General features: G+C 58.9%; 8 protein-coding genes across 9 annotated transcripts; 4 read left to right on the top strand and 4 right to left on the bottom strand.

Annotated features, from left to right (window-relative positions):
* Window positions 1-247: 247 nt before the first annotated feature.
* KRP23_9678 (uncharacterized protein) lies at window positions 248-1,333 on the top strand (the record flags this gene model as incomplete). Its single annotated transcript, XM_067895261.1, has 1 exon — window positions 248-1,333. The coding sequence occupies one exon, from the start codon at window positions 248-250 to the stop codon at window positions 1,331-1,333; it is 1,086 nt and encodes a 361-aa protein (XP_067742864.1).
* Window positions 1,334-2,290: 957 nt separating this feature from the next.
* KRP23_9679 (uncharacterized protein) lies at window positions 2,291-2,629 on the bottom strand (the record flags this gene model as incomplete). The annotated part of the gene is made up of 1 exon (XM_067895262.1): window positions 2,291-2,629. One exon carries the CDS (start codon window positions 2,627-2,629, stop codon window positions 2,291-2,293), a length of 339 nt encoding a protein of 112 aa, XP_067742865.1.
* A 1,202-nt stretch (window positions 2,630-3,831) lies between these two features.
* On the top strand, window positions 3,832-4,911 carry KRP23_9680 (uncharacterized protein; the record flags this gene model as incomplete). Its single annotated transcript, XM_067895263.1, has 1 exon — window positions 3,832-4,911. The coding sequence occupies one exon, from the start codon at window positions 3,832-3,834 to the stop codon at window positions 4,909-4,911; it is 1,080 nt and encodes a 359-aa protein (XP_067742866.1).
* A 365-nt stretch (window positions 4,912-5,276) lies between these two features.
* On the bottom strand, window positions 5,277-6,419 carry KRP23_9681 (uncharacterized protein; the record flags this gene model as incomplete). The annotated part of the gene is made up of 1 exon (XM_067895264.1): window positions 5,277-6,419. One exon carries the CDS (start codon window positions 6,417-6,419, stop codon window positions 5,277-5,279), a length of 1,143 nt encoding a protein of 380 aa, XP_067742867.1.
* A 1,269-nt stretch (window positions 6,420-7,688) lies between these two features.
* On the top strand, window positions 7,689-8,831 carry KRP23_9682 (uncharacterized protein; the record flags this gene model as incomplete). The annotated part of the gene is made up of 1 exon (XM_067895265.1): window positions 7,689-8,831. One exon carries the CDS (start codon window positions 7,689-7,691, stop codon window positions 8,829-8,831), a length of 1,143 nt encoding a protein of 380 aa, XP_067742868.1.
* A 365-nt stretch (window positions 8,832-9,196) lies between these two features.
* On the bottom strand, window positions 9,197-10,276 carry KRP23_9683 (uncharacterized protein; the record flags this gene model as incomplete). Its single annotated transcript, XM_067895266.1, has 1 exon — window positions 9,197-10,276. The coding sequence occupies one exon, from the start codon at window positions 10,274-10,276 to the stop codon at window positions 9,197-9,199; it is 1,080 nt and encodes a 359-aa protein (XP_067742869.1).
* Window positions 10,277-11,582: 1,306 nt separating this feature from the next.
* Window positions 11,583-11,951, top strand: KRP23_9684 (Pleckstrin homology domain-containing protein 1; the record flags this gene model as incomplete). The annotated part of the gene is made up of 1 exon (XM_067895267.1): window positions 11,583-11,951. One exon carries the CDS (start codon window positions 11,583-11,585, stop codon window positions 11,949-11,951), a length of 369 nt encoding a protein of 122 aa, XP_067742870.1.
* A 298-nt stretch (window positions 11,952-12,249) lies between these two features.
* On the bottom strand, window positions 12,250-14,217 carry KRP23_9685 (the record flags this gene model as incomplete). Of its 2 annotated transcripts, XM_067895270.1 has the most annotated exons (2): window positions 13,341-13,377; window positions 13,457-14,217. In XM_067895270.1, 2 exons carry the CDS (start codon window positions 14,215-14,217, stop codon window positions 13,341-13,343), a joined length of 798 nt encoding a protein of 265 aa, XP_067742872.1. The 2 variants fall into 2 exon arrangements, with proteins under 2 accessions (XP_067742871.1, XP_067742872.1); XM_067895269.1 differs by having other exon boundaries at window positions 12,250-14,217.
* Window positions 14,218-14,300: the final 83 nt, after the last annotated feature.

The raw sequence follows: 14,300 nt of genomic DNA on the forward strand, positions 1-14,300 counted from the left end.
CGCGCTGGTCGGGATGTTGATCAAATCGAGTGGCGCTAGATGCCCGCGCGTGTCTAGCGAGATATCTTGTCTCGTTTTTCAAAGGCCTAACTAACAGACGAGGGCCGGACCGCAGGATGGCTGCATTTCTCGCTCCAGTGGCGATCGAAAGCAAGTCGTTGTAAGGCAGCGCAGATCTCATTCTGCATTTTGCTTTGTATCGCCTAGCTCCCCCAAGCAAGTTAGCTGTCAAGAAGACGACGCAGCCATGACCGCAGCGCTGATCTCGCCGGGCCGCGTTATCGTCCGCGTCCTCCAGATCGTGTGCCCGATCATCGCAATGATCTTCTTGTCGCTCGGTTCCATCGAGTTTTCGTCGGGCCAGTTGAGCAGCGGCTCCGGCGTCTTCTCGAACATCGCGTGCTACTCAGCCGCGGTGTGCGGGTTGTACTACGTGGTAGCGCTGGGAGTGTTGAAGCTGACGAACAGCGTCCCGAAGGTGCTGTACCAGCGTCTCGTGGACTTTGTTCTTGCGGCCGCTCTCCTGGTGGCCGGTGTTGTGCACTCTACCTCGACGCTCGTCAAGGACTGCTCGTCGTACAACACCATGTTCGAGACCTACCACGGCTCCGCGCTCTTCCGCTGCGGAGACACCACGGTCGCCATCGTGCTTACCTTCGTGACGTGCGCGCTCTTCCTGGTGACGCTCGTGTGGAGTTTCGTGCGGGACACGTGCAAGTTGGTGAACGGGGACAACCTGCAGGCTGCTCTGGCCGAGGAAGAGGCGAACGGGTTTGAGGAGACAGCCACCCCGGGTGGAAAGAAGGCTCCGAACGATGCTGTTTCTGAGCAAATGGACCTGCAACACCCCGTGCTGAAGCTGACCCGCCGTTGTGTACGCCTGCTGCAGTTCTCGTGCTCTCTGGTGGCGTTCGTTCTGTTCGTGGCCAGCTACAAACCGTACTACAAGGGCCAGTATGTGAGCCCCGCTGCCACGTACGCCATCCTCATGGCGTACAGTGGATGGTTGTACGCGTTGTGGCACATAGTTGCTGTGGAGACACTGAAGCTGTCTCGGCGCCCGAAGGTTGGTGTCGAGCGTCTGATGGACGTTCTGGTAGCAGTTCTTCTGTTGATCGCTGGCATCATTTTTGCGGTCTCCTCGCAGGTTACTGACTGTGATGATACGAACGCGATGCTGGAGACGTATCACCTTGGTAGTACCCTTTACCGATGCGGTAACATGAGCGTCGGCTACACCTTCGCGTTCGTGGCGGTGGCGCTGTACGCGATCACGTTCGCGCTGAGCTTCCTGTACCGATCGGCCTCGACGGACGCGGGCCAGCAAGTGTAGGCTCGAGTGTTTTGCGACCAGGTGTTACACTTTCATTCGTTGAGCGTTTGCCTGAGTTGCATCTAGTTTCTCCAGCGTAGTTACATGTAACACGATTGATCGAGCTCCAAGGGGCCCGCTATCCAGCTACATTCGCCATCGTTCTACTCGCCGATAATGGGGTTGCTTGCCGTGTGCATGTACTAAAGAACTCTACTTCGAAGTACTCAAGAGAACCAAATACCATTCCAACTGTGACTCCGGTTTTCTCATTTGCTACTGAGGCATGAACCTTTTGGGGGCCGATCCACTCTCCAAGGACAGAAATGAAGCAAATACGGGATCATATACAGCACAATGATGCGGGTGTCGGTGGGGCTCTCTTGTGGAAGACGAGAGGGAAGAAAGTGTATTTCCAGTTTTATGATTGGGAGGAGCAGACAGCCAAGGCAGTTATTCATCCATTTGCTGAAGAGATTATCAGTAGCCAACACCAAGGCACATATTAGCCATCCAACTCCGCCGCGTGAAAACAAACCTTGGATCGCTCGTCCATCCGAGCCCCCTCCGGTTAAATCAAGCAATGTGCTTGTACGTCGCTTCCACTCGAAAACGCTATGAGTCTCCAATTCGCAACGACAGCACGCTCTTAACTTTGCTTCTGCTTGCTCCGAATGCAGGCTAGTCGGCTTTTCCTTTCCGCTTCGCGATTCTCCCGTCGCCGTTCTCGAGCCGTCTTGCCGCCCACCAACTGAAACTGTTCGTCCCACCGCTGCTTGACCGACTTGCGCTCAAACGGCGGCAACTCGACTCGCTTCCCCTTCCGTTGCTCCTTCAGCGTTTTTCTCTCAACAGCGAGCGCCTCTGCGTATTGAGGGTTGCTTCTGAGTTTGTGCAGCACCTCCGGAGGCGCTTGGCTACAGGACCGGCACCTCGGGATCGCGCGCTGCGGGGTTCGGTTCGCCATACCAAACTTGCTTAACGGGTAGTCCTCGCAGCAGCAGGCGCAGCGTTTCGTGCGGAGTTTGCCTTGCTGAGCTCCGCCTTCTCCTTCTCGCTCACAACAGGAAGTTTGCGTCGACAGCGTTTGCACCTGTTGTAGGTCGGTTTGGCCTTGACTTTTGGGTCCTCGCACTCTGAAGCATTGGCGCTGGCATCGCCACTTCCGATTTCGACCTTCACGTCGGTTGGTACATTTGGTTGGGGCGTTGGAGTATTATTCGTCGCGAATTCGAGGAGCTCTTCGTCGTAGCATTCGCTCTCGGTGGACGAGCCGTCGTCGTACGGCGCAATGGCGGCCGAGTCCTCCAGTGGCATGTTCGATGATTGGAAATTGGAGAACTGGAAGTGGCCCGAGCATATATTTTTGTAAATATTGTGGTCGTTTTTGCAATACAAATCTTCGCTTGGCAATTACAGTGGGTAGTATTACGGGATACTTTGTAATACAAACGCTAATGGGCGAATATACTATGTGCACTTTCGTTAGGCAAAACCAGCAGACGGCAGAGTCGTGGAAGAAGAGCAACGCTGGCGAGGCAAACTCCCACGCACAGCCTCGGACTCCCAAAGCCGACGTTCAGCGGCAAGTTGCGCCCGTTTATCGATTACGCTGGCGGTGCCAAGCAAGTGGCGAAATGCCCCGCCGACTTGTTACCTGGTCTCTGTGGAGCTCTGTGACATGGGGACGTGAACCGAACCTGCACCAGCAGCGCCACTGAGTGGCACCGACTTGGTGAACGCTGCCGACATACGAACCGAGTCCATTGCATCGTTCGCTGATACCAGCGTCCAGTGCTGGCTTCACGCAGTGTATGTCGGCGTAAGTCGCTTTTGCTTTCTGTACCGACGGATCCCATTGGTCTCTTGAAGCTCGTTCGGCTCGATCGTTGCAAGCTGCCGCATTGCAAGCACTCGGTGCTGACCCCATTGCGACAGGAATGGCCTCAAGGATACACGTGAGCCATCTTGTATCCGTGAACCCGAGCCTGTCGCGGCTGCACAGCCTCTGCGGATGGTGCTCGGATTCACTCGTCGCTCCGTCGGGTCATGGGGCTGGCACCGCCGGAGCAGCATCGAGCGCTTTCAAGTCGTCGTGTCTGCGATACTCGTTGCGGTGAATCCGCGTTCGCCTGGCATCTGCTGCAAGTGTATCCTGGTCTCGTCTACGGTTCCCAAAGCGATATACACCTCAGGTGCCGCTTGGGAAGTCACAGCTGCGCTGGTTGCAGATAGGTCGGGCAAGTGATTGACCACGGACGCCCGAGTCGTAGCGCAACGCAGTGCAAGCCCAGCAAACAACACGCATCCACCGGCTCATCAGGCAAAGATTCCTACCTGTGTGTTGCAGCCGAGCTAGTGCTTGACTCTCCTCTGCCGGCTCCGTTCGACAACAAAGCGCTTTCGATCGGGAGCCGCCGACGTAGCAGTTCATTGTGCAATTCACATTACATCACCCAGACACACTCAGTAACCTCTTCAGTCCTCGAGACAACCGAATCCAGTGCAAGACACCCACCATGGCGACCATCACCACTCCTCGCCTCGCCGTGCGCGCGCTCCAGACGCTGTTCGCTCTGCTGGCCCTCGTCTTCACGTGGGGCGGCTACGTCAAGAACGACGACGGACAACTAGGTGGACTCTCCCCGACGTTCAGCATGTTGATGAACTACTCGGCGTTCCTCACGGGTCTGTACTACGTGCTGCCCGTGAAGATCCTCAAGTGGACGGCTGCGGCTCCGTCGGTGATGTCCCAACGCCTGACCGACGCCGTACTGGTGGTGCTGCTGCTGCTCGGCGCCATCCTGCTGTGGGCCTCGTCGGGCGTCAAGGACTGCTCGGAGAAGAACGACGAGTACGAGGCGTACGCTGGCCTGCAGCTGTTCCGTTGCGGCAACCTCACCGTCGGTGTCATCTTCACGTTCGTCGCGTTTGTTCTGTTCCTCGTGACGCTCATCTGGAGCTTCGTGGGCGACGACGCCAATGCTGGACCTACCGAGTCTACGGCGGCCGGATACACGGAGGCTCTGACGCCCGGTGCTTCGCGCGCGGAAGCCTACTCGGCGACGGACGCTCGTCACCCGGCACTCGCCATCGCTCGTCGCGGCGGCCGCTTCATCCAGTTCGTGCTCTCGCTCCTCATCTTTGTGAGCACCGTGGCGGGCTACAAGCACTACTTCACGGGCCGCTTCACGAGCCCCGTGGCCATGTTCATGGTGCTCGTGTCCTGGAGCTGCATCCTGTACACGCTGTTCCAGCTCGTGGTGGTGGACGTCCTCAAGAAGTCGCGCCGTCCGAGCGTGGGCGTCGAGCGCATCCTGGACGTGCTGCTGGCCGTCCTGCTGCTGCTGTTCGCCATCCTGCTGGCTGCGTCGCACCAGGTGTCGGACTGTGACACCATCAACAGCAAGTACGAGGCAGACACGGGATCGCTGGGTGGCTCGAACGTGTACCGCTGCGGCAGCCTCACGCGCGCCTACGTGCTGGCGTTCATCGACTGCGTCTTCTTCCTGGTGACGCTGGCACTCAGCTTCAGCGGTTCGAGTGACAGTGAGCCGGCCCCGCGCCACGTGGACGTGGAGCCTGGTCAGCAGGTGTAAATCCAAAGCAGATCAGTTCTCCTGTTTGGCTTCGACGTAGCTACCTTCTCATCCAGTGCTGGATGACCACTTCAACTTAACAAAACAAGCAACCAATTGCCGGGCAAAGAGTATCTCGTCCTTGCAGTCAGCGCAGGATATGGTGGTGTTTGTGTTTGCAGCCAGACGCGCTCAGCATCAGCCAGACAGTCTGCATCGAGAGTGCCGACAAGAGCAGCAAGTACGTTTGAAAAGTCATTCATTCATTGCGTGAGATTTACACGAGTATGTCTACCCTAAAGCAAGCCAATGTGAGTTGCACTCACGCTTTGCAATACTCGATCAGTGAAGACAACCTTAGCCCACTTCAGCTCACCTGGCCTGCCTTACACCTGCAGGCCGGCGTCCGACGCATGGGTCTCACCTGAGTGGTTGCTGTCTGCATCGGCCGAGTTAGATGTAGAGCGATACAGGAAGGTCAGCGCGAACGTCACCAGATACAGAGCAACCGCGATGAAGGTGAAGATGTAGCCCGTGTTCATGCTGCCGCAGCGGAACAAGGTCGAGCCGTGGTACGTTTCGAAGGCCGTGTTGGAGGACGAGCAGTCCGTCACCTGCGCTGACGTAGCAAAGAGGATTCCAGCAACCAGCAGCGCCGCCGCGACCAACACATCCATGAAGCGCTCGACGCCCAGCGTTGGGTGTCGCGACAGCTTCAACGTCTCCACAGCCGCCATGTGCCACAGCGAGTATAGGACAGCGCTGTACGCCATGAGGATGGCGTACGTGGCCTTGGGCTCGATGTACTGGCCCGTGTAGTAGTGCTTGTAGCCCAACACAATGCACACCAGCGCCACGACGGAGCACGCAAACTGCAGCGTTCGGCCGGTGCAGCGAACAATCTTCAGTCCCGGGTGCTGCAGGTCCAAGTCCACCGTAGCAGGGCCGCTCGACGGTCCGTTCTTCTTGCCAGGGGTGCTGGCCACCACGTAGCCGTTGGCCGCAGCCTGGGAGTCGTCATCAGCCAGGGCGGCCTGCAGGTTGTCCCCGTTCACCGATTTGCACGTGTCCCGCACGAAGCTCCACACGAGCGTCACCAGGAAGAGCGCGCACGTCACGAAGGTGAGCACGATAGCCACCGTCATGTCGCCGCAGCGGAAGAGCGCGGAGCCGTGGTAGGTCTCGAACATGGTGTTGTACGACGAGCAGTCCTTGACCGCCTCCGACGTAGCGTGCAGGATGCCAGCGATCAGGAGCGCGATGGCCAGAACCGCGTCCACGACACGCTGGTACAGCACCTTCGGCGCGCTGGAAGTCAACTTGAGCACCCCCACCGGGATCACGTAGTAGAATCCGCAGAGCATGGCCGAGTAGCACGCAATGGTGGTGTAGATGGCCGACCCGCTGCTCAGCTGTCCCGACGTGAACTTGATGTAGCCGAGTGACGTGAAGATCATGGCGAGCACGGCGCATAGCGCCTGGAGGGCACGGACGCCGAGGCGCCCAGAGGAAAGCAGAGCTGCAGTCATCGTTGGTCTTCACGCTCGAGGGGAGAGAAGTGTGAACGGGGCAAGGCAAATTGCAGAATGAGACTCCGGTAGCCGCAAGATGTCTCTAAGTTCCTTTAGTCACAACCGATGCAGCTTCCGGAGGGTTTGCCGTGTCTTCGTGCTCTCCGTTTAAATTACGGCGGTGGGGACACCATCCACGGACCGCATCGCCCCTTGATCCTGCTAGTGCAACGCACGCGTGCCGTCGGGCATCGTGATTTGCTCCACGCCTCATGCCTGCGAGTGATGGAACCTCAGTGGTAGATCGTCTCTATTACCCGTTCATCACGCGACCCAAGTCTGAGCGAGCATGCTCTTGATTTCGACAGCGATATAGCAGCGGTATCCCACGGTAGTCTCGCTGCACGAACGCGGTTGGCCCCTGCCACGAGTCTACCGGTAGGCACGCGTTGCTCAGCAAACCGGGCAGTTGCGCGCGGGAATTGCAGGTCATGTACGCTGGCTGAGCTCCATTCTATCAGTACAAGTTCGTCTGGTGGACTTGCTGCTCTCTCGGCGACATCTTCTACATGTAGGAGGTGAAGGTAACCCGTAGCAGCGGCGCGTCTCGGTGCACCACGAGCTCTCCGCCGATGCGATTGGCACAAGGCGCGTGGTTGGCAACAACCTTAAAAGCTCAAATGGGTCAGAGATGCGTTGTTATCAGGAAGATGTAGACGACGTCGTGAATGAAAAAGCAAAGGACATGACGCCCATGCATCAAGACAGCAGCTCGGATTAGCTCGGACTGGCGGGAGCTCGATGTCTTGACCTGCTCGAGCAAGGGAGTAATCGCACTCTGGAGCTGTATTACGAGACCAATAGCTGAGCCCTGTGCCATCAAGTCGGTAGAGTGGGAATAAAGCACATGCCCGCCCTTCAAACCTGTGTGTGGATCGCTTGCTGATCACAGACCCAGCCTCGTAGTTCTAAGAGCCACGCAATGAATGAATGGCTTTACAAAACTTGTTATAATACCGACATTCGCTGGGTTGTCGGCACTTTCAATGCAACAGAAACCACAGTGGGGCAAGCTTCGTTGCACGAGTTTCAAATGTTATCCCCACTACACTGCATCCAACGTGTTCACCACCAAAGAGGCAATAAAATACAACCGACAAGAGTAAAACGTTGGCTACAAGAGCCTAGTAGGCTCAGCCTACAGACATCTTGCGGCTACCGGAGTCTCATTCTGCAATTTGCCTTGCCCCGTTCACACTTCTCTCCCCTCGAGCGTGAAGACCAACGATGACTGCAGCTCTGCTTTCCTCTGGGCGCCTCGGCGTCCGTGCCCTCCAGGCGCTATGCGCCGTGCTCGCCATGATCTTCACGTCACTCGGCTACATCAAGTTCACGTCGGGACAGCTGAGCAGCGGGTCGGCCATCTACACCACCATTGCGTGCTACTCGGCCATGCTCTGCGGATTCTACTACGTGATCCCGGTGGGGGTGCTCAAGTTGACTTCCAGCGCGCCGAAGGTGCTGTACCAGCGTGTCGTGGACGCGGTTCTGGCCATCGCGCTCCTGATCGCTGGCATCCTGCACGCTACGTCGGAGGCGGTCAAGGACTGCTCGTCGTACAACACCATGTTCGAGACCTACCACGGCTCCGCGCTCTTCCGCTGCGGCGACATGACGGTGGCTATCGTGCTCACCTTCGTGACGTGCGCGCTCTTCCTGGTGACGCTCGTGTGGAGCTTCGTGCGGGACACGTGCAAATCGGTGAACGGGGACAACCTGCAGGCCGCCCTGGCTGATGACGACTCCCAGGCTGCGGCCAACGGCTACGTGGTGGCCAGCACCCCTGGCAAGAAGAACGGACCGTCGAGCGGCCCTGCTACGGTGGACTTGGACCTGCAGCACCCGGGACTGAAGATTGTTCGCTGCACCGGCCGAACGCTGCAGTTTGCGTGCTCCGTCGTGGCGCTGGTGTGCATTGTGTTGGGCTACAAGCACTACTACACGGGCCAGTACATCGAGCCCAAGGCCACGTACGCCATCCTCATGGCGTACAGCGCTGTCCTATACTCGCTGTGGCACATGGCGGCTGTGGAGACGTTGAAGCTGTCGCGACACCCAACGCTGGGCGTCGAGCGCTTCATGGATGTGTTGGTCGCGGCGGCGCTGCTGGTTGCTGGAATCCTCTTTGCTACGTCAGCGCAGGTGACGGACTGCTCGTCCTCCAACACGGCCTTCGAAACGTACCACGGCTCGACCTTGTTCCGCTGCGGCAGCATGAACACGGGCTACATCTTCACCTTCATCGCGGTTGCTCTGTATCTGGTGACGTTCGCGCTGACCTTCCTGTATCGCTCTACATCTAACTCGGCCGATGCAGACAGCAACCACTCAGGTGAGACCCATGCGTCGGACGCCGGCCTGCAGGTGTAAGGCAGGCCAGGTGAGCTGAAGTGGGCTAAGGTTGTCTTCACTGATCGAGTATTGCAAAGCGTGAGTGCAACTCACATTGGCTTGCTTTAGGGTAGACATACTCGTGTAAATCTCACGCAATGAATGAATGACTTTTCAAACGTACTTGCTGCTCTTGTCGGCACTCTCGATGCAGACTGTCTGGCTGATGCTGAGCGCGTCTGGCTGCAAACACAAACACCACCATATCCTGCGCTGACTGCAAGGACGAGATACTCTTTGCCCGGCAATTGGTTGCTTGTTTTGTTAAGTTGAAGTGGTCATCCAGCACTGGATGAGAAGGTAGCTACGTCGAAGCCAAACAGGAGAACTGATCTGCTTTGGATTTACACCTGCTGACCAGGCTCCACGTCCACGTGGCGCGGGGCCGGCTCACTGTCACTCGAACCGCTGAAGCTGAGTGCCAGCGTCACCAGGAAGAAGACGCAGTCGATGAACGCCAGCACGTAGGCGCGCGTGAGGCTGCCGCAGCGGTACACGTTCGAGCCACCCAGCGATCCCGTGTCTGCCTCGTACTTGCTGTTGATGGTGTCACAGTCCGACACCTGGTGCGACGCAGCCAGCAGGATGGCGAACAGCAGCAGCAGGACGGCCAGCAGCACGTCCAGGATGCGCTCGACGCCCACGCTCGGACGGCGCGACTTCTTGAGGACGTCCACCACCACGAGCTGGAACAGCGTGTACAGGATGCAGCTCCAGGACACGAGCACCATGAACATGGCCACGGGGCTCGTGAAGCGGCCCGTGAAGTAGTGCTTGTAGCCCGCCACGGTGCTCACAAAGATGAGGAGCGAGAGCACGAACTGGATGAAGCGGCCGCCGCGACGAGCGATGGCGAGTGCCGGGTGACGAGCGTCCGTCGCCGAGTAGGCTTCCGCGCGCGAAGCACCGGGCGTCAGAGCCTCCGTGTATCCGGCCGCCGTAGACTCGGTAGGTCCAGCATTGGCGTCGTCGCCCACGAAGCTCCAGATGAGCGTCACGAGGAACAGAACAAACGCGACGAACGTGAAGATGACACCGACGGTGAGGTTGCCGCAACGGAACAGCTGCAGGCCAGCGTACGCCTCGTACTCGTCGTTCTTCTCCGAGCAGTCCTTGACGCCCGACGAGGCCCACAGCAGGATGGCGCCGAGCAGCAGCAGCACCACCAGTACGGCGTCGGTCAGGCGTTGGGACATCACCGACGGAGCCGCAGCCGTCCACTTGAGGATCTTCACGGGCAGCACGTAGTACAGACCCGTGAGGAACGCCGAGTAGTTCATCAACATGCTGAACGTCGGGGAGAGTCCACCTAGTTGTCCGTCGTCGTTCTTGACGTAGCCGCCCCACGTGAAGACGAGGGCCAGCAGAGCGAACAGCGTCTGGAGCGCGCGCACGGCGAGGCGAGGAGTGGTGATGGTCGCCATGGTGGGTGTCTTGCACTGGATTCGGTTGTCTCGAGGACTGAAGAGGTTACTGAGTGTGTCTGGGTGATGCAATGTGAATTGCACAATGAACTGCTACGTCGGCGGCTCCCGATCGAAAGCGCTTTGTTGTCGAACGGAGCCGGCAGAGGAGAGTCAAGCACTAGCTCGGCTGCAACACACAGGTAGGAATCTTTGCCTGATGAGCCGGTGGATGCGTGTTGTTTGCTGGGCTTGCACTGCGTTGCGCTACGACCCGGGCGTCCGTGGTCAATCACTTGCCCGACCTATCTGCAACCAGCGCAGCTGTGACTTCCCAAGCGGCACCTGAGGTGTATATCGCTTTGGGAACCGTAGACGAGACCAGGATACACTTGCAGCAGATGCCAGGCGAACGCGGATTCACCGCAACGAGTATCGCAGACACGACGGCTTGAAAGCGCTCGATGCTGCTCCGGCGGTGCCAGCCCCATGACCCGACGGAGCGACGAGTGAATCCGAGCACCATCCGCAGAGGCTGTGCAGCCGCGACAGGCTCGGGTTCACGGATACAAGATGGCTCACGTGTATCCTTGAGGCCATTCCTGTCGCAATGGGGTCAGCACCGAGTGCTTGCAATGCGGCAGCTTGCAACGATCGAGCCGAACGAGCTTCAAGAGACCAATGGGATCCGTCGGTACAGAAAGCAAAAGCGACTTACGCCGACATACACTGCGTGAAGCCAGCACTGGACGCTGGTATCAGCGAACGATGCAATGGACTCGGTTCGTATGTCGGCAGCGTTCACCAAGTCGGTGCCACTCAGTGGCGCTGCTGGTGCAGGTTCGGCTCACGTCCCCATGTCACAGAGCTCCACAGAGACCAGGGTAACAAGTCGGCGGGGCATTTCGCCACTTGCTTGGCACCGCCAGCGCTACGCTGGCATCGATATCCGCTGGGCACCACCTAATTTTGGCCAGACATTCGCATCAATGCGTGCAGCAGCAACAGCGATGGTTTCCCACTTTGGACATGTACTTCTGAGCTACGGAATCCCGCGCAACCGAAACCGAGAACCGGCTGAGCTCCGCGTGTAGCGGAACCACTTCAACATCCTCTTCAACTTGAACTGTGGTCAAACCCAACTAACCACAGTGAATGGCTCAACACCATCTCTTCTTCGCCAATGCGCTCTTCCGATTGGCTAGATACCAGTCGTCCACTGATATTATCCATCCCAATTCAGTACCTTTGTTCACTGTCGGCTTGTATAGGCTTCAGAACATCAAGAAGCCCAAGACAAGCAGCAAGTGAGTCGGGGGCAGCCAAGATGGAGGGCGACTACTCGCACTGCGATCTGTCGGAGCCGGACTTCGAGGGCGAGCTCACCAAGCGCAGCGTGTGGCTCAAGGAGTGGCGCAAGCGCTACTTCGTGCTCAAGGGCAACAAGCTCTACTTCTGCCGCGCGCAGGGCGAGCCGGCGCACGGGCTCATCGACCTGGCGGACTGCCTGACCGTCAAGTCGGCCGAGGAGAAGACCAACAAGCGCTTCTGCTTCGAGGTGGCCACGCCCGACTCGACCTTCTACATGTACGCGGAGAACGAGAAGCACAAGGACGAGTGGATCGGCGCCATCGGCCGCGCCATCGTCAAGTTCTCGAGCTCCTTCACGGGCGACCAGGACGACGACGCCAACTGAGACCTTTTGTAGGAGGACCACAGGACAGGACGCTGGTTTGCATATAAAGCTGCGGTAGGATCCCCACGACTTTACTTCTTGCTTGAGACGTTGTGATGGATACACCGAGTGAAGCTAGGATACATCACTTCTACAAGACCAGAAACAGAGCTTTTGAATGGGGACGAAAAATATTTACAACGTGGATGCAACGTGCAGAGGAAAAAATACTGGGGAACTTGGTGGGGAGGGGCGAGCTGAGCTGCTTCATGCGCAGTGCTCGCCGATATTTGTGCGTCCTGGTGGTCTTGGCGCTGACCTACTTTTCGGACAGCACCTTGAAGAGGCTGGGCACCACCTCCATGCGCCACGGCCCGCCCTCCAGCACCTCGCCGTCGATGTTCATGCAGTCCTCGGGCTGGTCGGGCTCGATCTCCACCGCCTTGATCTTCAAGTACGAGATCAAAGGACTCTGCAGCTCCTTGCCCATGACGTACAGCCCAAAGAGCTTGGCATTGGCGAGCAGACCGCCCTTGCGCGTGATAATGAGGTCCAGGTTGCCGTCCGATGGGTGCGAGTAGGCGCCGTCGGGCGTGATGTTGACGACGCCCACCACGACGTAGCTGCTGTTGTCCTCCTTCCACACAAACTCGGGGTACCGCTTGCGGCTCGCCGGGCTCGAAATGCTACCAGCGATGCCACCCCACGACTTGCGCTGCTGACTAAAGCGGTCCATGTCGTACACAGTGCCTTCCTCCACCTCGAACTGGTCCAATGCGCCGGCATCCGGGTAGTCGTCGTACCGGATGAGCGGTGGCTGCGGCTCCGTCAGCACATAGCGGACCTTGCCCGTGTGCTTCTTGGGCAGAAGCACTGTACGCTTCACCTTGAGGAAAGCATAGCGGAGCGTGCCCATCCAACGGTATCGCTCCGACTCGGCCGCAATGTCACCAGCCACCCCCCATCCTAGCCCGCAGTAGCTGTAGTGGACCACCTCCGGGTTGGCAGAAGACACGGCCGTCACCACGTCCAGCGGCCGCATTTTGCGCTTCAAGATGCAGTACAGAGCTGCGTTCACGGTCGGGATACCTGCTCCCGTGCCGAAAGCATTCTGCGTGCCTGCAGAAATGAGCGAGATCGGCGTGGACGCCACAATTTCTCGCCACTCGTGCTCCGGACGAGTGAGCAGTCCGTTCATGAACTCGCACAGCGTTCCGTCACCGCCAATGAACACGAGCGCCTCGAATCCATCCTCGGCCGAGTAGCTCTTCCCCATCTCCGCTCCATGGCCCGCGTGTGTCGTTTCTTCCACCACGTACTCGAAGTTGCCCAGATCCAGGAACGGCTTGACCTTCTGCTGCCAGATCCGCCGCGCCTGGTGTTTGCCCGAGTGCGGGTTCACCACCACCTTCAGCAGCCGTTTCTCTTGAATGGGCGGCGCGCGCGCCTGCCAGCGCACGAGCTCCTGGATGGCCCCTACCCAGCTGTCCACGACTTCGGTCTCGAGGCAGTGGAAGTCGACGAACTGCGGCGTGCGCAGCAGCGCCTTAGCTCCAGTGCCGCGGCCCTTCTTGAAGTAGTGCACACGGAACGTGCTGGCCTTCTTCTTGGCAATCAGTTCGGCGCCCACGACGTCGTCCGTGTCCAGCACGCCGAGTATTTTCTTGCCTCTCGACCACGTGATGGTCTCCGGGTCGAGCCGGAGCTCGCACTTGCGCACGCGGCGGTTCACCCTGACGACCGTGTTGAGCTGCGTGTCCAGCGGGGCCTCTCGCCTCGAGAAGGCCGTGACGCGGCGGATGCTCTCGCGCAAGCTGCTGCCGACCACTTCCCGCGGGTTCTCGAACGTGAAGTCACCAATGGACGTGGAGCGCATGCTCAGCGCCGTCTTGGCCAGCTCCCGAGCCGACTCCCGGGACAGCTGCTGCACGTACGTCTGGCTGCGCTTGGGTGGACCGCGGCTGCCGGCCTTGCCGGCGCTGCGCGTGTTCGGCGACAGCGGCGGCAGCTGCAGCTGGCGCTGCACGTACTGCTGGTACCTGTCGTCGCTCTGGGACAACGCGGGCAGCGAGAAGCCGTCGGCCTCCTGCTGCTGCTCTTCGGGCGTCTTGGGCGTCGTGAGCTCCACGTCGCGGGGCGACAGCACGTTGGACGACGCGTAGGACGCCTCCTCGAAGTGCACGGAGCTCATCTTGCCGCGCGAGCTCGGCGGCGTGCTCAGCCCGTCCATGAAGGGCGTCGTGTCCTCGGGAATGGCCTGCGCGCCGCGGCTGGAGGCGGGGCTCATTCTCTACCTGTTGGTCTGGTCCGCGCTTTCGATTGTGAAAGCCGTTCGACACAAGGTTTCGTTTATGCGAACAGGGTGGGCTG

This window comes from Phytophthora ramorum (genome assembly GCF_020800215.1).
Source record: "Phytophthora ramorum isolate Pr-102 chromosome Unknown Phyram_PR-102_s0008, whole genome shotgun sequence".
NCBI lineage: Eukaryota > Oomycota > Peronosporomycetes > Peronosporales > Peronosporaceae > Phytophthora > Phytophthora ramorum.